Source organism: Anolis sagrei, chromosome 2, assembly GCF_037176765.1.
Source record: "Anolis sagrei isolate rAnoSag1 chromosome 2, rAnoSag1.mat, whole genome shotgun sequence".
In the NCBI taxonomy this organism is placed as follows: domain Eukaryota; kingdom Metazoa; phylum Chordata; class Lepidosauria; order Squamata; family Dactyloidae; genus Anolis; species Anolis sagrei.
Genome location: NC_090022.1, coordinates 162,146,004 through 162,170,880, shown reverse-complemented (window position 1 = coordinate 162,170,880; position 24,877 = coordinate 162,146,004). Strand labels below are relative to the sequence as shown.

The 24,877-nt window shown below is 40.2% G+C and overlaps 1 protein-coding gene across 1 annotated transcript in view; it reads right to left on the bottom strand.

Annotated features, from left to right (window-relative positions):
• LOC132768040 (venom factor-like) overlaps nt 1-24,877 on the bottom strand; it is a 93,358-nt gene that overhangs the window by 5,524 nt on the left and 62,957 nt on the right. The window contains exons 28-37 of the mRNA XM_067464017.1: nt 22,698-22,848; nt 21,812-21,975; nt 13,868-14,026; nt 12,120-12,270; nt 10,630-10,684; nt 9,715-9,802; nt 6,585-6,674; nt 4,330-4,435; nt 3,430-3,519; nt 663-749 (exon numbers count right to left, since the gene is read on the bottom strand). Coding sequence (XP_067320118.1) covers nt 663-749; nt 3,430-3,519; nt 4,330-4,435; nt 6,585-6,674; nt 9,715-9,802; nt 10,630-10,684; nt 12,120-12,270; nt 13,868-14,026; nt 21,812-21,975; nt 22,698-22,848 — 1,141 coding nt within the window. The remainder of the gene's footprint in view (nt 1-662; nt 750-3,429; nt 3,520-4,329; nt 4,436-6,584; nt 6,675-9,714; nt 9,803-10,629; nt 10,685-12,119; nt 12,271-13,867; nt 14,027-21,811; nt 21,976-22,697; nt 22,849-24,877) is intronic.

Sequence of the window (24,877 nt, the reverse complement as noted above, 5' to 3'; positions counted from 1 at the left end):
TTGTGCTATTCACAGAACTCGAAAACCACTGGGGGAATTGACACCAAATTTGGACACAAGACACCTAACAACCCGATGTATGTCCTTCACAAAAAAAAATGTTTTTGTCATTTGGGAGTTGTAGTTGCTGGGATTTATAGTTCACCTACAATCAAAGAGCATTCTGAACCCCACCAACGATGGAATTGAACCAAACTTGGCACACAGTTCTCCCATGACCAACAGAAAATACTACAAGGGTTTGGTGGGCAGTGTCCTTTGGTTTTGGAGTTGTAGTTCACCTATACCCAGAGATCACTGTGCATTCAAACAATGATGGATCTGGACCAAACTCTACATGAATACTCAATACGCCCAAATGTGAATACTGGTGGAGTTTAGGGGAAATAGACATTGACATTTGGGAGTTGTAGTTGCTGGGATTTATAGTTCACCTACAATCACAGAGCATTCTGAACCCCACCAACGATAGAATTGGGCCAAACCTCCCACACAGAACCCCCATGTGGGCCACAGCAATGCGTGGCAGGGGACGGCTAGTCAAAAATAAATATGAATCAGCTGTCCCAGTTTGTGAATTTGGGCTGGTGTGTGTTGACTATTTGCATTCTCACTGAGTCACTGCCACATTAATGGGGTTCAGCCATGTAGGATGTGCTCACCGTAATCCACGCCTGGTTGGCATGCCAGTTGACCTCGTCGCAGCAGATTGATATCTGTTTCTATATTGTTGAGCAAAGAGCAGCTTTCTTTGGGAGAAGAACATAAAGAAAGAGAGCAGAAAATAAAACACATGAACAAAGATCCCTAAAGCCTGTCTTTGTGTCTGAGTGTATCTCTAGGTAGCAGGCCTGGTCTAGGTTGTCTCAGAGGGTAGGATTAGGTCTGAAGAGTAAGTATCAATTGAACAGTAGAAGCAATGGAATGAATTGCCTAGAGCCCTGATGGCGAACCTATGACACGCGTGTCAGCACTGACACACGTAGCCATTTTCTACGACACGCGGCCACATGCGGCTGCATACAGAGAAGTATAGGGCAGGCATCCTCAGAGGTTTGTTGGAAACTAGGCAAGTGAGGTTTATATCCCTGTGGAATAACGTCCAGGGTGGGAGAAAGAACTCTTGTCTGTTGGAGGCAAGTGTGAATGTTGCAATTGGCCAGCTTGATTAGCATTGAATGGCCTTGCAGCTTCAAAGTCTGGCTCCTTCCTGCTCAAAGGAATCCTTTGTTGGGAGGTGTTAGCTGGGCCTGACTGATTCTTGTCTGGAATTCCCCTGTTTTTTAGGGTTTATATATCTGTGAAATAACGTCCAGAGTGTGAGAAAGAACTCTTCTTGAGGCAAGTGTGAATGTTGCAGTTGGCCACTTCGATTAGCCTTGAATGGCCTGGCAGCTTCAAAGATTGACAGATGATGTTAGTAGCACTTGCTTGGGCTTGAAGTGTACAAAATACCAACCTTCAATTGAACATTTAGTCAATGAAATTCAGCAACAAAAAAGTCATTCATAGGCAGATTAATTAAAGAATTTCTCCTCCCACTCAGTTATCTTAGCTTACGGCAACCCACACAAGTTAAATAATATCAATACCAACAAAAGAAACTGACTGAAGGATGAACAAAGAAGTCACTAAGCAGGTAAGTATTAGTTTTTGGGTTATTGACTAGTTATATATTGCAATTATGCATTTTTGTTATTTAAACTATAAATATCGCAAAATTGTGGTTTATTTCTCAAAGTGGCACCCCACCTGAATTATGCTCGGGTTTTTTGGCGAATTCTGACACACCAAGCTGAAAAGGTTGCCCATCACTGGCCTAGAGAGATGTGGGATCTCCTTCTCTAGACATCTTCAGAAAGAGGTTGGACAATCACCTTCTGGGGATAATCTATCTAGAGATCCTGTACTGAATGAGGGATTTCACCAGATGGCCCATGAAATCCCTTCCAGCTCCAAGAGGCTATGACATTATTCCCAGAGTGTGTGTAAGTGCCTTTGGAGAGTGACCATATATCCTATTTCTGTCTGTTCCATCTACAGAGTCGTCCTCATGATGCGCTTTCCCCTCGTCCATAATGAAGCCCTAACCCCACTGTTCGTCCCTTTGAGCTCCTCCCTCACAAATACACTTTTCCACTCCTATTTCATCCAAGGTTTTATCTTGTGCATTTGGCCCGCCCATTATGTTCTATTTTTCACTATGTTATTTTGCACTGCTTATTTTATTCTGATACTTTATATATTTTATGGTGATGTAAAATTTTTGTTGCTTTGTATTTTATATTGCTGTATTGTATTTTTGGGCTTGGCCTCATGTTAGCCGCGCCAAGTCCCCTCTGGAGAGATGGTGGTGAGGTATAAATAAAGATTATTATTATTATTATTATTATTATTATTATTATTATTATTATTTGAACAATATGACATAATGGAAGTGTCAGCCCACAAGAACATTTCATTCTTCCTCAACCTTCATCTCTCTATACATTTCCAGCTGAGTACAGTCAAAAGTGCAGGATAACTGCAATGTACTTTAAACCATCTGAAATTGTCAGGTTTGAGAATGCTGACATAGATATGAGGGTTGAATGAAAAGTAATGTCCCCACCTTCATAACTCCTCAACAGATGGCAGTACTGGTATGCGGCAGATACTGGCTTATTCAGTAGACTCTCCTCTACAGTTCCATTTTGGCGGGAAGCCTTAGCATTGAATGGTTGGGTTGCTAAAGTGCGAAGTATGGAACCCTGCGCAGATGGTTGGTCAATGCAACTTAAGAGACATTCAGTCATTGAATTCTTGACAGCAGAAGGTGTCACGCCAAAGGAGATTCATCAGAGAATGCAAGCTGTTTATGGGGATTGTGTTGATGTGAGTACTGTGTGTCGTTGGGCGAGTACGTTTAAACATGTCGAGGTGGGAGCATCTGACTTGCGTGACAAAGAGTTGGACGTCCTGTGACAAGCAAAAGGTTGACAGATTGATTCAGGATGATTGTCGTACCACTCAGAGAGAAATTTCAAGCATAGCCATTTCACAAGAATGTGTGGGTCACATTATTGCTTTGCTTGGCTCTTGGAAGATCTATGAACTATGGGTTGCGGAAACAGAATGTCGACTCCTTCTGTGACAGCTTCAGAAAACCTGTTCATCGTTGACAGAAATGTATCCAATCATCTGGTGATTATGTGGAAAAGTGAATTGTGGTAGTTAAAGAGCATATTGTAAGGATTATTTCTGTGTTTGATTTATTAAAATATTCCCATCCAAATCCAGGTAATGAAGGTGGAGGCATTACTTTTCATTCAACCCTTGTATATCCGGAAAGCACAAACACTACAATTTTACAGTGTTCGTATATTCACTGGTCAAAAACAAATCTTTCTTCTGGGACAGCAGAAGTATCATCTTCCCACCTCATCTTACCTTCTGCACATCGGCAAATATCACCATGGCATATCTTACTAAAGAGACCACTTTCTTTGGGAAGATGGTAGAACTTGATGCACTGCTCATCTGAGAAAGAGAAATGAAACAAGATGCCATTTACTCCATATGGGGACTCCTGCACACTTCAGTTCCCTGAATGAGCAACTTAGGGAATGCACAGAACATGAGTGGGAGGACCTATTGCTCAAAATGGAAATCTTAGTAACACATCACTGTGCTTTATGTAATGGGGATCCAATTTTCAGATTGTGCGTTTTGCATGGTAGTAGGTTGGATTGGTTGGACCTTGTAGTTCCTTCCAACTCTATAATTCAATAAGGGAGCAGGCAGGTTGAACAAGATTCGTTGAGCACATTCTTCAGTGGAGAGATCCATCCCCTTTTCCCTGTTCTCCATACTTTGGTTTGTGGCCCAGAAGTGTATTTTGTAATGGCAACTGGTTAGCTCAATGTTACTGGGTGAACTGGCATCAATGTTTTACTATGAAATTTTGAACAAAACTGAAAGCAAGGTTTTCACCATGCCTTGAATGGTGATATGGCCGGGTGATATGATTTTGAAGACCATACCAAACCCCTCAGAGACCATCAGCTGGCCCTGGTTTTATTTCCTCCCCTCCGATTCACGTTTCCTTATGTTGTGTTTGGGCAACACAGTTTGTGTTATGAAAGCTGTTTGAAGAGTTGAGCTCTTAACCAGAATGGGTCATGGTTTTCTTCACCTTGGCTTTCTTGATTCATATATCAAGGATGAGAGTGGGAGAAGGGACTGTCAGAAACATCTAAAGTAACTGTTTGTGAAATCCCAATTGGCCTTCAAGCTGTCCAGCTGGCCTCCTTGTGCTGAGTCCCCTAGAAGAATTGTGATAGCCATTACCTAGATTATAATAGCTGTACACCTTCACGGATGCTGGCTGAATGAGACCGACTTCAAAAAACTGATGAGCTTTAAACTGCACACATTCATCAGTTAAGTGAGAGACCTGGGAATGTGGGGAAAAAAAGGGAAAACAAGTCTTTGGGTATCAGCCTGCCAATGGAGGCATTTCCCACAATTACAGATTTCCTAAACTAGCTTGAGGAAACCATTCCATCCTATTGTTGTAATTAGTAGGTTAACCCAAGGATTATTGTATTGTCAAAGGCTTTCATGGCCGGAATCACTGGGTTGTTGTAGGTTTTTCCAGGCTATATGGCCATGTTCTAGAGGCATTTTCTCCTGACGTTTCGCCTGCATCTATGGCAAGCATCCTCAGAGGTAGTGAGGTCTGTTGGAAGTAGGAAAATGGGTTTATATATCTGTGGAATGACCAGGGTGGGACAAAGGACCACCAAATGCAGCGCCCAAACATGAATCAAGGAACATGAAAGGCACTGCAGACTACTTCAACCAGAGAAGTCAGCCATAGCAGAGCACCTGATGAACCAACCTGGACACAGCATTTTATTCAAGAACACAGAAATGCTGGGCCACACCAACAACCACCATGTCAGACTACAAAGAGAAGCCATTTAAATCCACAAGCATGTGGACAATTTCAACAGAAAGGAGGAAACCATGAAAATGAACAAAATCTGGCTACCAGTATTAAAAAAAACTCTAAAATTACAACAGCAAAACAACAGAGAGTAAACAATCAGGCACATCAAATCACTCTCAACAAAAGATTCCCCCCAGGCACTTCCAAGCCATTAAATGCTAATCAAGGTGGTCAGTTGAAACATTCACACCTAGCTCCAGCAGACAAGAGTCCTTTGTCCCATCCTGGTCATTCCACAGATATATAAACCCATTTTCCTAGTTCTAACAGACCTCACTACCTCTGAGGATGCTTGCCATAGATGCAGGCGAAACATCAGGAGAAAATGCCTCTAAAACATGGCCATATAGCCCGGAAAAACCTACAACAACCCAAGGATTATTTTTAAAAAATGGAATCCAAGGTTCATGGGATTCAAGCACATAATAAGAACAGCCCACGTGTGAGAAAGACTAGTAGATTAGAATGATCTGCCCATTCAACCTCACCAACAGGAACCTGTCAATCATGGGGAACAGCACTGAACCTGGCACTTTGGCCATATATTGTGTCCCACTTAATGTTTTTGGATAAATATTAGAAAGTTTCCCCAACTCCAAGCAGGCCTCGCCATGAAAGTAGAAGGGTGAATATCACTTTGAGAGAATAATAGGATATAAATTCAAAACATTCAGTACATAAATACATTTACTTAGCACTTGGTGATCCACAATGTCTTGATTGGCATTGCCAAACTTCTTAAAATTCCTTAATGGCAAAGTTAACATGATGAGATAAGTTCAGACATCAGTCTAGGCCAGTGGTTCTCAACCAGGGGTCCCCAGATGTTTTTGGCCTACAACTCCCAGAAATCCTAACAGCTGATAAACTGACTGAGATTTCTGGGAGTTGTAGGCCAAAAACATCTGGGGACCCCAGGTTGAGAACCACTGATCTAGGTGGCCACTAATTACTGATTATGGTAGCACTAGATCCCATCCGATTGTGTAGCTAAGTAAGGTCAGTTCTGGTCATATGGGAGGTCATTAACAAATACCTAGTCCTGTAGGCTCTATTTCAGATGAAGGAAATGAGTATTTCTTGTATAAGAAATCTCTTCCTCACCCTCTGAGGAAGCTTGCCATAGATGCAGGCGAAACGTCAGGAGAAATGCCTCTAGAACATGGCCATATAGCCCGAAAAAACCCACAAGAACTGAGTGATTCCGGCCATGAAAGCCTTCGACAATACATTAATCTCTGTAAAATTAGAGTGATTGTAGTAAGCTAAGAGGCAACTTGAAGGCACAGAACCTTCTCCTACAGAGTTTGATGCAATTAGAGATGCCTTGTGAAGACAAAATCCTTCTCTGAACACCTTGAGAAGAGAAAAATATATTTTAAAATGTAGATATCCACACCAGTGTTTGAAAAAGTAATTTCTTTACACACACACACTCAAATCTTAACAGCTGGAAAGGATAGTGGTGTTGCTGTTCAAAAATGTCACTTTTTCCAGCTCTGACTCATTTCATTGAAATGCCTTCATTCATAATCTTTGCCATAACACACAGCAGCTCCTGCATATTTATATATTAACTATTGAGTGTTACCTTGTCCAAGTAAATGATAAGATTCCCCCTGTCAGAGTAGCCTTTGTCAATTTCAAAATTGGCGATAAATCTGTCAACTCCTCTAGAAAGCTAAATGTTGGGAAAAGTAAAAGAGACATTATTGATACATGGTACATGCCATCCTGTAAGAACAGATTTGACTTTTCTTTCCATTAGAGGCAAACATTCAAAGTAGACTTGTCATTACACAAGCTAATTATCTTGCTTTACTGCTTTGCTTCCACAAAGTTTTGATGGGTGATGCAAAGGTTGAGGTGAAGCTCTCCTAATTTCAGACTGAGGACATTACCACATGCTTGCTGCTATCATGCAGTGTTCCTCTGACTTCAGATAGTAACAACATCACAATGACAGGCAGCATCATTCAAGCGATAGGTTCCTGGACCGTGGTGTGATAGGTGCTTAGGGTAAATTCAAGAACCCTGATGGCTTCTTTGGGGGAAGTTGCAGACCAGCTATCAGTATTACATTTATTGCTTTGGTGCTACTATGCCAGTTTGCCGTTTCCATGTGATAAAGGTTCATTGCTACTTTTAAAAAATTCTCCAAATATATTGGGCTGCAACTTTTTATACATATGTATGGGAAATAAATTTGCCTCTTTGCAAAGCTTAGGTTGTAGTACTAACAGATACCTGACATGTCTATAAGGCAGCTGACTAAGTTTGCTGAATAGCACACTGGATCAATTCTTTAAAGCAGAGATTCCCGTATAGACTACTGCAACGCTCTCTACGTGGGGTTGCCTTTGAAGACTGCTAGGAAGCTTCAAATGGTCCAGCATTCGGCAGCCAGGTTACTAACAGGGGCAGCACTCAGGGAGCAGACGACTCCTCTGTTGCGCCAGCTCCACTGGCTGCCAGTTTGCTACCGGGCACAATTCAAAGTGCTGGCGTTAGCCTATAAAGCCCTAAACGGTTCTGGCCCTACTTACCTCTCCGAACGCATCTCCTCCTATGAACCAACTAGGACACTAAGATCATCTGGGGAGGCCCTGCTCTCTGTCCCGCCTGCATCACAGGCGCGCTTGGCGGGGACGAGAGACAGGGCCTTCTCAGTGGTGGCCCCTCGGCTGTGGAACTCCCTGCCTACAGATATCAGATCGGCCCCCTCCCTGCTGGCGTTTTGGAGGAAAGTGAAGACCTGGCTGTTCGAACAAGCATTTGATTAAACAGTGTAATTGAACATAGGAATACAGAATAATGGATGATGAGACTGGATTCTGATTTTACTGTTGAGGCGCTAATGATTGTTATACTGATGTTTAATTGTTTATGTTACAATTGTTTTTAATTGCCCTATACTTGTCTCGTGATGTTTTGTATTGATGTTGTTAACTGCTTTGAGTCGCCTGAGGGCTGAGAAAAGCGGTATATAAATAAAGTAAATAAATTCCCAAAGTTGGTGTTACCACCCCCTGGTGGGCACTGCAGTAAACGGGGGGGGGGGGGGGTGGCGGTAATGGCCACAAGTGCATTTGGGGGTGATGAATAACTGTAAGGGGGCGGTAAAAGCATAAAAGAAAGAAGAGAAGATTTAGAAAAATTGATTTCCAGGGGTAGGCCAAATAAGTTTGGGAACCACTGCTTTAAAGCATAGACTCAAACCTGGAAAAGATTCACCACCCCACTGGCAAGGAAACCACCAGCTACTACTGTACATGAATTCTCTTACTAACAGGGAGGAAAGGAATGTTTGAAAATGTTACAAAATGAAACCTTGAGAAGAAGAATTCTAGAAGATTAAGACCCTTTGCACTTTAGGACTTATTACATGTTTGTGTGTTTCCTGTACAAAAATCCCCCCCCCACCACCACCACCACCACCACCACTACCGCTAAAAATAGTATTTTGGTGCTGAAAACAAGCATCTTACACATAAAACAGCATTTTGTGTAGTAATGTTGGCTAGCATCCTCTTCAGCAATTATGAAAGTATAGGGGAGACCTATGATACTTCACGTTTCCAGTCTTGAATAACTGAACATCACCCCAAAACTTTATTTTTCCAGCCTTGAAATGCCCTATTTCAGAGGCACTCGAGGGATCTGCAATGCTCCCTTGGTTGTAGACTGGATTTAGACCAGTGGTTCTCAACCTGGGGTCCCCAGATGTTTTTGGCCTACAACTCCCAGAAATCTCAGCCAGTTTACCAGCCAAAAAACATCTGGGCCAAAAACATCTGGGGACCCCAGGTTGAGAACCACTGATTTAGACAAACTGTTCTGGAGGAGGCCAAGTGAGAGCGCTTCAGTCACCCAGTTTTGACATGCTCCGTGACCAGAAGAGCTCTGTAGGCATCATGCCTCAGTGTCCCACTCCCCAATGCTTTGGAAATGCTTAAGTTGGGGTGCTGCTGCACTGGAAGAAGTATTTTGGTGTGAAGAGCAGTCTGGGCAGATGTAACTCCCATATTGGTGACAATTGTAGCTAAAAATCTTATTTTCTGCACAAAAAATACTATATTGTAAGTGCTGCTTTTTGTGTGAAAACTTGTTTTCTGTACAGAAAATACTACATTGTAAAATTTGCACAGAAAATGCCATCTTCTACATAAAACAGATTGAAAAGAATAGTTGCGGCAGTGTGAGTAATCTCTGAGAATTATATCAGTTTTGATTACTTTCTCACAATAATTAGGAGAGTGGTATCATTATTTATTTTTGCCTTGAATAATACAATTTCTGAAAACATACAGGCCAACTACCCATATCAGTTCCCTCTTAAAATGTCATATTTTCCCAACAGTTTCAATCATATTTAATTTCATTTATCCCCATTCAGCCAACCAATTATGCCATTTCTTTACTCCTTCCTCTTTGCCCTCCTCTGATTCAGGATTAGCCTTCCCACTGTATGTTTCCTGTTGGCTGGAAGCCATCTACATTACAATAAAATCAAAATTATATAATAAAGATTATTTTAAAATAAAATCTGTGGGGAAAATTCAACCTGGAGAAATGTTGGTTTTTATATTCTAACTATATCTCTTTGTGCAGATCCAAATTTCATGTTTGAAAGTTTTGATTGACTGCAAAGAAATTCTAGCCCAACAGAATCAAAGGATAAGTTAAGCAGCCATTTCCTGCATATGGCACGTCTTACTTACCCTGTTAAGGTCGTTAATGTCAGGTGCAAAACCAGTGAGCATGGAAACATCAATGATGGACATGGCGGCATCAACTTTACCAAGATATCTAGAATCAGGAGGAGAGAAAATGCCCCAGAAAGATTTTAGCAATGGATTTGCTTTCAGGCTGGTAAGATCAGTTCTTCATATTTTCAAAGTGATTCTGTCTGAGAGGTAAAAAGTGAGATCTAGCACATGCTTATTGACTAATGGAATCACCAAGACCCTTGGTTACCAAAATAATTTTGATATAGATTTATGAGTTGTCTAAATCTATGCACACGTGTTGAGAATCATCATTTCTAGATAGTGAACATGTTGCCTAAATGGACAAGTGGATGAGAAAAAGGGAATGTAACATTTGGCTGTTGTCTATTGCTCATTGCCAATTGGGAATCAAATCTGCAGCACTTTACAATCAATTGTCTGTCTTCTCTTTACCCCTCCACTGTAGGTCAAGGTGAAGAACCCATGCCCTTCCAGATACAGCAAACAGCAGTTTCTCTCAGCCTTAGGCATATAGCCCAATGACAAAAGATGATGACTTCAGTTTGCCAACACCCGGAGGGATAGATACACATTTTTTCTCTATTCAAGGCAAAATGGTGTAATTCTGTGCATAGAAGGCTAAAGTGACAGTTTATCAATGTCAGTGGGAGGAAAAACCAGAGTTCTCCAAATGCAGTCTTTTATTTTCCAAGCTGTTCCTCTCCAATCAGTGCCGTCTGGCAGTAAGATATATTCAATTGCTTTGCAAAGCAGACGCAACAAATCTCAAACATGTAAAAACAGAAAACATTTGGGGAAAAGTTCGCTAAGAGAGTTCCTTGTCAAGCAATAATTTCGGCTTCTTCAATATGAATCTCTCATTATGATTTGGCCCAGCACTCTCACCTGGTACAGATTCTCATCTCGACAACTTGTAGGGATCCCTTTAGCTCCTTCTTACCTAGAAATTGTTAAGACAAAAGGGGAATGGATCACTACTTTAAACTCCAGGCAACATGAATCAACTGATGTGTTATGGTAAATATTCATTTTAAACTTCCACTCTATTTCTAACTTTTTAAAGTGTATTTTAATATGTAATTGATGGAAATATGTTTTAATGTGTATATTCTACAGAGCGTTTTAAAATAATTATGCATTTGATTATGTGTTTTAGCAATGTTGTAACCCACCTCGAGCCAGAAGGGGAGGAGGATAAGAAATAATAATAATAATAATAATAATAATAATAACAACAACATGTCAAACTATTCTGGGACATCCAAATTCAGACTGACAGAGTTTTGGAGCACAATACTCCTGACCTCACGATCGTGTTGATAACGGCTGAGTTTTTCCTGTTGTTTTTCCTCAATACGACTGTCACCCAGTATGGCAACATCAATAATTCAGACTTTTTCCTTTTCCACAATAGTGAAGTCTGGTGTATTGCGTGCAGATCCAAGTAAGGTGGTCTTTTGCAGTTGACAGATCATAATTTTGTCAATGTTTATTGTTTCCAAATGCCAGCTGAGATCTTTTGGCACGGCACCCAGTGCGCCAATGACCACTGGGACCACCTGTACTGGTTTATGTCAGAGCCTTTCCAGTTTGATTTTGAGATCTTGATAACGGCTGAGTTTTTCCTGTTGTTTTTCCTCAATACGACTGTCACCCAGTATGGCATCATCAATAATTCAGACATTTTTCTTTTCCACAATAGTGATGTCTGGTGTATTGTGTTCCAAAACATTGTCAGTCTGGTTTCAGAAGTCCCACAGTATTTTTGCGTGTTCATTTTCCATAACCTTTGCGGGTTTATGATCCCACCAATTCTTTACTGCTGGCAGGTGGTACTTGTGACATGTTCCAGTGAATCATCTGGGCCACAGAGTTGTGTCTTTGTTTGTAGTCCATCTGTGTGATTTCCTTGCAACAGCTGAGGAGATGATCCATGGTTTTATCAGCTTCTTTGCACAGTCTGCATTTTGGGTCATCCGTCCCAAACCATTTAGGACTTTGCAGGTAAGCACCTGCACCTTGAATTGGGACTGGTAAATGAACAGCAGCCAGTGGATTAGTAATGATTAGTAATGGGCGGGACAAGAGGCAACCATTGTCAATCAGTTACTAGGCCTAGGTATATTACTTCCGTTTCTTCATTTTGCAAGTAGGCTGTTGGACTTTCTAACTTAGTTTTTGTGTTTTCATTTTAATCCCTTATTTTTTGGTGTTTTCCGCTATTACCAATAGTATTTTTGCATACCCAACCAGTTCACCACATGCACCCAGTGGTAAGTGTACCCTAGGTTGGGAACTGCTGAACTAGAGGGGGAAAGGTAGACTCCATTATGATCTACAGTTGCTATAAAAATTGAGTTGCCACTCAAACTTACTCAGCCTGAGGGTTTTAACCGTGACATCAAGAGTGAAATTCTTGCATTGAGCTGGGTCGGCTTTCATTTGTGCATTATACAGTGTCACAACAGTCATTGTTGCTTTTCCTTGCCCTGAGGCACGAACAGTGAAGTCTTCATTCAGTTTGGTCTGAAAAACAACCAGAGTTAGCATGCCATTGCGATGGATTTTCTTGATTTGTTTGATTTTATTAAATATTGTTATCATTACTGAGATATTATTTTAGTAACCTTTCTTGAAACAAATCCATTCATTAAAGCTAGGAAATAAATATGCAACTAAATATTTTAGAATATGTGCATTGAATAGCATTATGTTAGAAGGGGATTCATAAGATAACATGAAAGGATGACAAAATCCCTCTTTCTCCTTTTTTTTCTGAAGTTGCGCCAATCAAATGCTTCTCTGTGCAAATTCTGTCAAAATAAACAGAAACACCATTTTCAAAATAATTCCTACTGCAGAAAGACATTTGGTTGAATTATTATCTCTCCCTGGCAGAAATGAATAATTTACAGAAGTACGTCTCCAGCCAAAATAACCTTTTTGTTCATCAAAGATGAGGAAATCTGTCAGGAATCCTTACTTTTTTTGTCAAACACACTTTCTACATCATTGCAGCAAATTCATATCTAAAGGCTGGGATCTACCACTGTCCATCTAGTTCAGCGTTTCTCAACCTGGGGGTCAGGACCACTGGGTGGGTCGCGAGGGGGTGTCAAAGGGGTCGCCAAAGACCATCAGAAAACACAGTATTTTCTGTTGGATATAGGTGTTCTGTTTGGGAAATTTGGCCCAATTCAATTGTTGGCGGGGTTCAGAATCCTCTGTGATTGTAGGTGAACTATAAATTCCAGCAACGATAACTCCCCAATGTCAAGGTCTATTTTCCCCAAACTCTGCCAGTGTTCACATTTGAGCATATTGAGTGTTCATACCAAGTTTGGTCCACATCCATCATTGTTTGATTCCACAGTGCTCTTTGGATCTAGGTGAACTACAACTCCAAAATTCAAGGTCCATGCCCACCAAAACTTTCCAGTATTTTCTGTTGGTCATGGGAGTTCTGTGTGCCAAGTTTGGTTCAATTCCCTCGTTGATGGAATTCAGAATGCTCTTTATTCATAGAATAACTATAAATCCCAGCAACTACAACTCCCAAATAACAAAATCAATCCCCCCAATACCCCACCAGTATTCAAATTTGGGCATATTGGGTATTTGTGCCAAATTTCATGCAGTGAATGAAAACATATCCTGCATATCAGATATTTATATTACGATTCATAACAGTAGCAAAATGACAATTGTAAAGTAGCAACAAAAATAATTTTATGGTTGGGGAGTCACCAAAACATGAGGGACTGTATTAAGGGGTTGTGGCATTAGGAAGGTTGAGAAACACTAATCTAGTTGACCCTGATTTCCAAATCCCATGCATTAGCTAACAAGTAGCTACAAGACTGCCTTTTGAGCATACCTTTTATGTGTCCTGAAAACACACAGCAATATCAGAACGATGCCCCTCTAATATTGTGGGCTATTTACAGCTATGTTGTAAACTCCTTCAAGATAATTTTCCAAAGGCAGAATGTTTCTTGGAAATAAAAGAACTGCATTTTTCATGGGGTGTATAACTCTTTCCAGAACAGAACTAATGTGGAAAACTTGCTCAAATAAATAATAAGTACAATAATAAATTAAACTTGCTCAAGAAGTGCTATACCTCTGCTGTCCTGGCCAGAAGGGCACCATCATAGTCAATTCTGTAACGAATAGGATCTTGACGTTGTGGCAATTGGATAGCAACATCCAGGTTCAAGACCTCTTGGGCTGGTATGTCCATTTTGTACTGGGCAAGAGCTTGGAACACCATAATGGTTGCCTGAAATATTAGGAGAAAAGTGCAGTCAGTTCACCTGGAAGTGAATGGGCAGCCAAAATCTGGTGCTAAGGGTTACCAAGGAATGGGAGAATAAGCAAAACAGTCACACGCTTTTAGACGACATACTTTATTTAATGTATTTAATGTATTTTTGGCCGCAGGATCAAGTGTACAAAGAAGTTAACAGCAGTTATAGAAGGTCATGGTTTGGACTCAGGCTTTAGCATTAAAGAAGGGTTTGAACCCTTGCTATTTTCAGCAAACATTTTTTTTTGTATTTATTATGTGCTTTATATTATGTTTGGCATCAAATTGTTGCCTGTTTGGATCGAGGAGGACTTTAGTCTGCACACCAGGCTCAAATGCCTGTGCTTTTGGGGGAGGATGTCTAGATGTCCTCCCAGAGAATACCCAGACACCCAAACCACCCCCCAATAAACCGTTTTTAAAAAGTAACTTACCTGTCCACCAATTATGTGCTGCCAGAGTGGATTGACTTCCCATAGTCTTCAAAGGTAAGAGTCTTTTGGTATTGTTTTCTTGTGAAGAAATAATACGGCGTGACTTAAGAAAGTTTAGTGTTTCTCTCAGATGCTGGCTAGGTCAATTGACAGCGTTAGTTTCTTGTTCGTTTCGATGTATTCCTTAAAGCCCGTCCAGTTTGTCTTCTTAGATGAGTTGTTTAAACGTTGTGATAGACAGTCCATTTGGATTATTTCAAAGGATTTTAAGATCCAATCTTCCGTTGCGGGTATTTCTTTTTTCTTCCATAGCTTGGCTAGCGTTATTCTGGCTGCCGTGCTTAGTAGAAAAAATACTTTGTCCTGGTTGGTATTGAATTTGGCATAGGGGATACCTAAAAGATACAATTCTGGGAGTTGTGGGAAATTAATGTTTAGTATTTTTTGTATAGCTAGGTGTATTCCTCTCCAGTATTTCCTGACTTTTTTGCACGCCCACCATTGGTGGAAGTACGTTCCTGTCTCTTTTTGGCACTTCCAACATTTATTAGATAAGTTTTTACTGAATTTAGAGATTTTCACTGGTGAGTAATGCCATCTAAAAAACATCTTATGCCAGTTTTCTTTGAGATCGCTTGCTACTGTGTACTTTAATTTGGTGTTCCATATTTCCTCCCATTGTCTTGTTAAAATGTTATGGCCGATATCTTTGGCCCATTTTACTTGGCAATCCTTAATTTGTTCGTCTTCCGTTTCCCAGCCTAGCAGTTGTTTATATACTATTTTAATTAGTTTTTTTCCTTTTTGTAGTATTGTTTCCCAAATTCCTTGTTTCCGGCAGAACCCTATCTTTTCATCTTTTTTAAAATGTTGGAATAATTGGTGGTGCTGTAACCATGTAAATTTGGGATTCAGGTGTTTTATTTCCTCTATGGATTTTAAGTGTAGTTTTTGATCCTCGCCAACTTTCAGGATTTGGTTATAGGTTAACCATTTTTCACCGCCTATCTCTCTCTTATGTAATGCTTCTATTGGTGAGATCCACATGGGGGTTTTATTGTAGAGTCGTGGTTTGTATTTCTCCCATGTTTTAATTAGGGCAGCCCTTATGTAGTGGTTGTTGAAGGATTTTTCTATTTTTCTTTTGTCGTACCAAATATATCCATGCCATCCTAATCTGAGGTCTGAGCCTTCTAATGCTAGTAATTTGGGGTTTTGGAGGGTGCACCATTCTTTGATGGCTACTAAATTGCATGCCTCGTAGTATAGTTTTAAATTTGGTAGTCCTAATCCGCCTCTTTTTTTTTTCATCTGTGAGGATTTTATGACTAATTCTTGCTTTTTTGTTTTTCCAAATGAATTTGATAATATCTGACTTCCATTTTTTGAAGAGGAAGTCATTCCTAATAATTGGTAGCGATTGAAAAAGAAATAGAATTTTGGGAAGAATATTCATTTTTATGGTGGCAATTCTGCCTAGCATGGAGATATTTTGGTGTTTCCATTTTTCCAAATCTGCTTTAATATTTTTCCATAAGGCTTCATAGTTATTCTTTATTAAGTTGATGTTACTTGGCGTTATGGTGACGCCTAAGTATTTTATTTTATTTTCGATTTTTATTCCAGATTTGTCTTGCAATATGTCTTTAGTTTTTTTGTCCATGTTTTTGACTAGCATTTTGGTTTTGTGCATGTTCAATTTGAATCCGGCCAGATTTCCAAAGGTTTCAATTTTCCTTATCCAATCGTTTATACTTACCAGCGGGTCCTCTACGATGCAAACCACGTCGTCAGCATATACTCTGAGTTTGAATTGGTGTTTCTTGATTCTTATTCCCTGTAACTTTGGATCTTCGTTTATATTTTTAATTAAAGTATCCATGATTAATATGAACAACAGTGGCGAGAGTGGGCACCCTTGGCGTGTGCCTTGGCAAATTTGGATGGGAGTATTTGATTCTTGCCCGTTTATAATTAGAGTTGCTTCTTGCTTTGTATATATTGCCTCTATTGCGTTGTAAAAGTTGTAGCCAATGTCAATTTCTTTTAGTAGAAGTTTTAAATAATCCCAATTAATTTTATCGAACGCCTTTTCGGCGTCGATAAATAAAAGGGCGAGCTGTTTCTCATTATGTTTTTCATAGTACTCTATGGTGTCTATAATTATGCAGGTGTTGTCCTTTATTTGTCTATTGGGCAAGAATCCTGTTTGGTCTTCGGAAATCCAGTTTTTAAGTAATTTTTTAAGTCTGTCTGCCATAATACTGGAGAAGATTTTATAGTCAGTATTTAGGAGGGAGATGGGTCGGAAATTTTTTATCTCCGTTGGATCTGTGCCCTCTTTATGAATCAACGTTATGTTGGCTTTTTCCCAGGATCTAGGGATTGTTTTATCTTCTAAGACATTGTTTAATATTTCTTGCAGCAGGGGCCCCAATTCATCCTTGTATTTTTTGTAAAAGATGGCGGTAAAGCCATCAGGGCCAGGAGCCTTATTTTTTTTTTAATTTTTGGATTGCTGTATCGATTTCTGCCATTGTTACGGGTCCATTAATTATTTCTCTTTGTTGTTCAGAGAGCTTTGGCAGATTCGATCGGCTTAAATATTCTGTGATTTGTTCTTTGGGTACATTGGATCTTTTATATAATTCTCTATAGAATTTGGTGAATTTGTCTAAGATATCATTGCCTTCTGTGTAGATTTTCCCTTCTAACTGGATTTTTGTGATCAGTTGTTTTTGTTTTTGTTCTTTGAGTTTCTTAGAGAGCCATTTTCCAATTTTGTTGGCATTTTGGAAGTAGTTTAATTTTAAATATTTCATTTGGCTGTCTAGTTTGTCGGTTTCTAATAGGTCTAATTGTTTCTTAAGTATCTCTATATTTAGTTTTGCTTTCTTATTTTGGGGGTTCTTTTTAAGTTTTTGCTCCTCTTTTTCAAGTCCCTTTGAGATTTTATTAAAATCTTTATTTTTATTTGCCCTTTGGATAGAGTCTTGTTGAATGAGATAACCTCTCATCACTGCTTTCATTGCTTCCCATTGTGTAATCTTAGATGTTTCCTCTCCTTTATTCAGTTGCAAATATTCTTGTAACAGTTTCCTGTTTCTCTCAATATCTTTTTCCTTTCTTAGGAGGTGTTCTTTTAGCCTCCATCTGAAGGAGGGTTCTTTTCCCTTTATGATTAGTTCAAGTGCGCAATGATCTGAGAATAATCTAGCCATAATTTTTATGCTTTTTAATTTTAAATTTAAGGTGTTTGAGGCCCAGGCCATGTCTATACGGGACCAGGATTTATGTCTTCCTGAATAATATGTGTAATCTTTCTCTGGCCCTTTAGTGCATCTCCACATGTCTACTAGATTCAAATTTTCTAAGTGGGATATAACCTTTTTTGGTAGTGTGCCTGATTTGTTTTTGCCTGACTTCTTCCCTATTTCTTCGCGAGTTTTATCTAATTTTGTGTCTACAACCCCATTGAAGTCCCCTATTAATAATAGCTCATCATATTCTTGCTGTTCTATTAGTCTTAAAAGGTCTTTCAGAAATTTGAGTTTCGGACCATTTGGGAAATAAGTATTGCAGAGCAGTATTTTTTGGTTGTATATTTCAATTTTTATTCCCACAAATCTCCCATCATTGTCTTTAAAAAGTAATTTTGGGTTCAGCCATTCTTTGGCATAAGTTACTACTCCTCTTTTCTTTTCGCTCCCGGAGGAGATGAATTCTTGGCCCAGTTTCCTATTTGTTAGGTGTTTCGTGTGTCTGTCCGCGATATGCGTTTCTTGGAGAGCTATGATGTCCAGGTTTCTTTGCTTTAGATAATTAAAGACTTTCTTTCTCTTACTTTGGGAGTTCAGTCCATTGGAGTTATTTGAGTAGATCTTTATTGTCTTATTCATTAGAGTTGTCCTGCATCTCCCATTGTGCCACCTCTTGGGGTAGAAGTAGCTGATAATTCTCAGGTGAGAATTCCCTTAATCTCTTTTGTTCTCTCTCTCTATGTTCCTTGCCTGCGTTGTAGTGTTTGTTGTATTCAATTTCTCCTTCTTCTTCCGTCCCAAATCCTTTCCTTGTCTCTGTTACGTTCTCGTCATTGAGTGACTTTTTCCCAGTGTCTTGGTGTTTCCTTTGGGATGAGTCTTCTGTTTGTCTTTTTATGTGGTTTAGGTAAAAGGCCCTTGCCTTTTCTTCCGTGTTGAGCCAGTATCTGTTGTCGTTATAGATCACAGTTAGTCCCTCAGTTTTCTCCCATCTGAACTTGATTTTCTTTTTGACAAGTTCTTCTGTTAAGAAGGTATATTTCCTGCGTTTCGCTAATGTGTGTTGGGAAACTTCTTTCATAATTATCACTCTTTTGTCCTTGTAGTGAATGGGTTTCTTGGCATTTTCTTTTATTATTTCATCTCGAGTACTTTTCCTACAGAAACTCACTACGATGTCTCTGGGTGTGTTGTTTCGTTTGGCATAACCTGAGGGTACTCGGTATGTTCTGTCTACGTCTTGCCCAATTATTTCTGCGTCTACATTCATTAGTTCTGCTAATAGTTCAATTATTGTCGTTTTCAAGTTTTCCCCTTTTGTTTCTTCTAGATTCCTCAGTCTTAATTGATACTCTAGTTCCCTGTTCTCAAGTGATTCCATTCGTTGTTGAATCTTTAGATTTGAGTCTTCTAGTTTGTTCATTTTGTAGTCCCATTTTCCTTGTGTTTTGATTATTTTTTGGTTTTCTTTTTTCAGGTTGTCCATATCTATTTGCAGCTTGCTTATGTCTTCTTTCAGATCTGTCTTAATCTTCTGGATTTCCTGTTGTAGTTCCTTATGTTGTGTGTCCTGTTTAGTGGACAAGTTTTTAATTTCCGCCAGGATGACTTGGAGAATGGATTCTTCAGACACTGAGTCTTTTTTTGTTTGAGCAGTGGTTTGGGAGAGTAGTTGGTTCTGAGACTTGGCAGATTGAGTTGCCTTCACTTTCACATTAGGGGTCGCCATTTCTGGCTTTTCTCTTCTTTGTGATGCGCTGTCTACTCCCTCCTCCTCTTCTCTCTCCCCTGCACGTGTTTGCTCCCTGCCTCTGGTCAAGGACACCTCTCCTCCGCTCTGTTCCCTGTAAGGGCCTGGCGTGTTCAAGGTCAGTAAGATTTCTTATCTAGTAATTTTAAAGTTTGGGCAGGGCAGCAGACGGCTTTTGTTATCTTTTAGAGAGAATGGAGGGCGAGGAGAGGGGGGAAGTAGTTTTATCCAAACTTTGTCCTTTGGGTCAAGCTTGATCCTTTCTATTAGCCTAATATTAAAGAGAGAGTTCATACATCTATAAGTCTCCTTTCACTTCCTTGATTGAGTCTCCTTCTGGGAGTCTCTGTCCTAGTCGTCACTAGAGGTAATTGGATCCGTTGCTTCTCTCACTTACCGCAGCCCGCTTTACCTATGGGGAGTTAGGGTCCTTCCGGCGCCTCTCTTCAGAGACGTCTTTGGGAGCCCTTAATTGCCCCTATTGGTTATGCTGTCCCTCAAGGAGGGAGGGAGCGTGTGATCTCTGCTCTACCCGACTGCGGCAGTGTAAACACAAATAATCCGGGATATCGTAGGTATCGGACTTTCAGACTAAAAAGTTGCCGAGGTTGAATCGGTCTATAATTACCTTTGTAATAGCTGTTTCCTCGTTGTTTTTATTTCTTTGTTGTCTGTGATCCTTGCTGTCTGTATATTCTGCGGTCCGGCAGCTGCGTGGTGTTCCAAAAGCACTGCAGAAGCGTTTATTGTTTTATTGCTGTTTTATTGCTGTTGTCAGCGTCCGTGGATCCCTTTGAAGATTAATGTCTTTAGTGCCTGAAGGCAATTACCTTCTTCTCTTACCGTCCTCTTGTTTCTGCTCTGAAGCTGAAGCTGGAGGCTGTGGAGGAAAAGTAGGCACCGTAGGTGCCCTGCCTTGGAGATGAGCCGCTCCCTGGGGGTATTGCGTTGCCGGGTGTTTTTGGGATCCTCCTTGAGGGGGGAACCTCTTAAACACCGTCGGCCGTCTCCCCAATGGATCTTTGCCTCTACGGCCTTCGACCACCAGTTAGAGGAGGGCGAATTCCCCTCAAGCTCATCAAACCAGGCGATCTCCCACTGAGAGCTAGAGAGATCTGTCCTCCATCTTTCAGTCCCCAACCGGAAGTCCCCGGGTATTTCATTTTTAAAGGTTATTAAAGGGGTCTGGGGGAGGGCATTAGATTCCTCTCGGTTTTGCGGGCTGATTTAGCCCAGAAAACCCAAGAGGACTGTGTGGACTGCCCCCTCAGTAGTCCCAGGGTTAGACTACTTAGGAAGACCCAAGTCTAATCCAGTACCTAATTAATTTGGGACAAAACAGGGTTTTCCTGCTTTGTCCTTTCCCTCCCTGATATGTAACACCCATTTCCTCTTTCTTTCTTTTCTCAGCATGTCCTTCTCTCCATTTTGTCATCTTGTTGTATAAAAATAACCTCACTCATAAAGACTTTGCTATAATCCCAGACCATCCTAATATTGGCTCCCCTCCCATTTTGACTAATTGTCCTCAAAAATAATTTGAACTGTTTCTTTGTATCCAAAGTTATTATCTCATCATGCAACACTGATTTACCAAGTCTCCAACTGAATGTCCTCTTTTTGTTGAGTAACACCAAAGCAACAGGACTATGGTCCGAAATAATTCTAAGTAGAGCTGTCATGCCCACAATTCTATGACCCAAAGACTTAGACATCAGAAACATGTCAGTCCTGGAAAATAATTCATGTCACACCCAGGAAAAATGTATTCCTTTGGTTGGCCACATACATATCTGCAAGCATAAAGAACTGAAAGGTCATATGTCAATTTAAAAAAGGATCCTGGGAGTCTATCTCATCTCTTTCAATTTTTCCTTTCTGATATTTCAGCCAGTCCAGACAACACCACTCCATTCCAATCTCCTACCACCATCACACCCTTCAAAAATTTCAACTCTGCTCCCAGTGGTCTAGATACATGCCATTGAGGGCTTTACCTCACAACATTGCATTTCAACGCCTACTCACTGTCCACCATTACCCTGGAACATCTCCCTGTCACATATTTCCCATTCACACAAACCACAACTCCTCCTTTCCTCTCACTCATCAAGGCAGAGAAATGTTGCTCCAAATTTACATTAATAACCAAATTGCTCATAGCATATCAGCTCCATATCTTTATGGAAGATGCTTCTGCAGATTGAAATGGAAGGGCCAAAACACAGCTGATTCGTTTTCAAGCACCCTGAAAAGAAATAGAGTTTTTAATAGGACAAGGCCAGTCTCAGAAAAGCAGAAATAAAATGTTTACTTGGGTTTGTCCATATGTTCCCCCGTAAAATCTCTGCTCTGTCAGCCATTTAACAATATTGCCAGTACTCTCAAATTTCTTCATTTTCAGCAAGGCCAGCAAGGCATAGGAGGTGCTTTCGATGTTGTAGGTGTGAGCATTATGTTCTTCCCAGCGGTTCCCATCTAAATATAGAGGAAGAGATATTGGCTAAACAGCTATTGAGGGCATATGAGCTCATTGTCATAAATACCTAATTTTCCCCAGTTTTCCTTAAAATATCATCAGTCTCCATAAGAAAGACTGTCATTTACCTCTGGTTTTAAAGTCCCTTCTTATCACTTACCCAGTCACATCTACAATGCCAATGAAGTTAGAGACATACATCAAAAATACGCATGCACATCTCAGAAGAATTGACAGTGTCTGGGTAGTCCTCATATTACATATAATGGTAATTAAGGGGGAAATCCTTCAATAAACTGTTTCTTGCCTAAGAAAACCATTCATTAATTGAACATGAGTAGATGTTTGTTCTTATTTTCAATTCATCTGACCAGGAGTTTAGCAGGAATAAAATTAATTTTAGTAAAGAATTGAAAACAGAAAAATCCTCTGAAGCAAGGGTGCCAAATGCAACTTTGAATACAGCATTAGAGCAAAAATTAAAACAAGCAAATAAGCTGCACTCTTTCTTCCAGCCCAGCGAGATAGCCAAACGACTAAGAATGTACTCTAGAGCCCACATTATTTGAAGAAGTCTGAAATGGAAATTTCTTGCTTCACGTGGGCAGACTTTGCCTTGGCTGCTGCCTACATAATAGCAAAGACTAGGGTTACTAGCCTTTTATTCTTAACAGAACTGCCTGTTATTTTGATTCTGTTCAATGCCTTGTTCCAAAGGTACCTGTAGATGCTGCCATGAGGACTCTGTCATCATTCAGACTCCCTGCCAGGGTCAAAGCGTAGGCTGTGAGTGCTGTGGTATAAGGCCTTTTCAATGTGTCATATTTCCTCAGTAAATAGTTAGAAGCTTTGTTGATGCTGCTGTGTAGAACCTAAATTGGAAAATTGAGGTGGGGAGAAAAGAAACCATGTATGTGTTTTCAAACATGAAGCATTTGCTGTCAATCAACTGGCCCAGATCATATTGGGGTCAAGCCTGTAATTCCTTCTTGCATGAGCAGTCATACATTCTACTCAATTACACAATGAAGCCGTCTGGACCTACTGGCACAAGATGCTCCTTACTGGTTCGGAAAGGCCAGAGCACCATGGGGGTCAAATGATGTGCTGGCTGGACACTCAGGGTGCTTCAAGACAGCATGAAAATCTGGGTTTTAAATGGGGGTGAAAAAATCCTGGGACCTGACAGCAGGTCCACACACAAACCTGTCAGTCCTGGGATTTGGCCTCCCCCCCCCCCCCCCCCCATCCTCACAGGCTTCCTCTGTAGTGGAACAAGATTTTTTTCAAAAAAAAATTTACACTGTTATCCGTTTAGCCTCATATGAGCACATGCAAATATTTAAATACAAATATAAACAGACTCACATATGCACATATGAGATTTAGCGCATAAAGGAGGGAATTTTAATAAAAAATTCTGCTGGATTTCTCTCTCCCCCCAGTTATTTATTCTCTGGAAGTTCCTGATGTATTCTGTCTCACTGAAAACAGAATATTTTAAGGGTCAAAAAGTATTTTAGAACCATAAAAATGAACATCATGAACATTCTTCCTAATGTTCAGGTGGATTCTTCTTTCCTGTAATCTGAGTCCATTGCTCCGAGACTTAGTCTCCAAAGCAGCAGAAAACAAGCCTGCTCCCCTTTCTTTATGGCATCCTTTCAAATATTTAAACATGGCTATCACATTTCTCCTCAACCTTCTCTTCTGTAGGCGAAACATCCCCAGCTCTTTAAGCCACTTCTCAAAGGCATGGACTTCAGACCTTTGATCACTTTAGTTGTCCTCAATATCCTTCTTGAACTGTAGTGCCCAGAATTGGACACAGTATTTCCAAAGCAGAACAGAGGAGAACCACGATTTCCCTTCATCTTTTAGACACTATCCTCCTTTTGATAAAGTCCAAAATACCATTAACTTTTCATCATACTGTTGGCTCACGTTCATTGTTCACTAAGATTCTGAGATCTTTTTCATATGTACTTTTATCAAGCCAGCCTGTATCTCTGCATTTTCATTTCATCTGTGCATTTCATTTTTTTTTTACCTAATTGTAGTATTCTGCATTTCTCCTCTTTGAAATTCATTTTGTTAATTTTGGCCCAGCTCTCTAATCTGTTCAGGTTGTTTTGAATTCTGATCCTGTTTTCTGGAGCATTAGCTATCCCTCCCAATTTGGTGTCATTTGCTGGAGCACAGCTTCTTTTCCACCTTTCCTTCTCATTGTCCTTTCTCTCTCACACAAGTGATTCATCACCAGGAGCCAACAGTATCTGATGCACTATCCAGATGTTGACCTTTTCCTTATCTGATCAGTTCTTAGCAACATTTAAAACTGGTCACAATCCTCAAAAGGGTGCCAAAATCATTTCCCAACCTCCATGCTCTATGGTTGGGAAATTACATTTTTTTTTTTTGCACTGGGATTATGGCACAGCTGGGTGGGAGTCAGCTGCATTACGATCTCTACTGACCAAAAGGTCATGTGTTTGAAGCCAGCCCAGGTTGGAGTGAGCTTCCGGCCAATTTGTGTAGCTTGTTGTCGACCTTTGCAGCCTGAAAGACAGTTGCATCTTTCAAGTTGGAAAATAAGCTAACACTTATATGGGGAGGCTAAATTAACTAATTTACGAGGCCATAAAAAATCTCCAGCAAGCATACAGGAATGAGGAAGTACTTTATTAGTGTCGCAGATTGATGGTGAAGCGACAGCTCCCCTGGTGGCCAGAAAATGTTGGAATGTTAAATAGCCTCTGTCTGTCTGTCTATATGTGTTGTGTGTCTATGGCATTGAATGTTTGCCTGAATATGTACATTGTAATCCACCCTGAGTCCCCTGCGGGGTGAATAAATAAATAAATTTGACCCACCTCAAATTGCAGATAAATAATACATGGA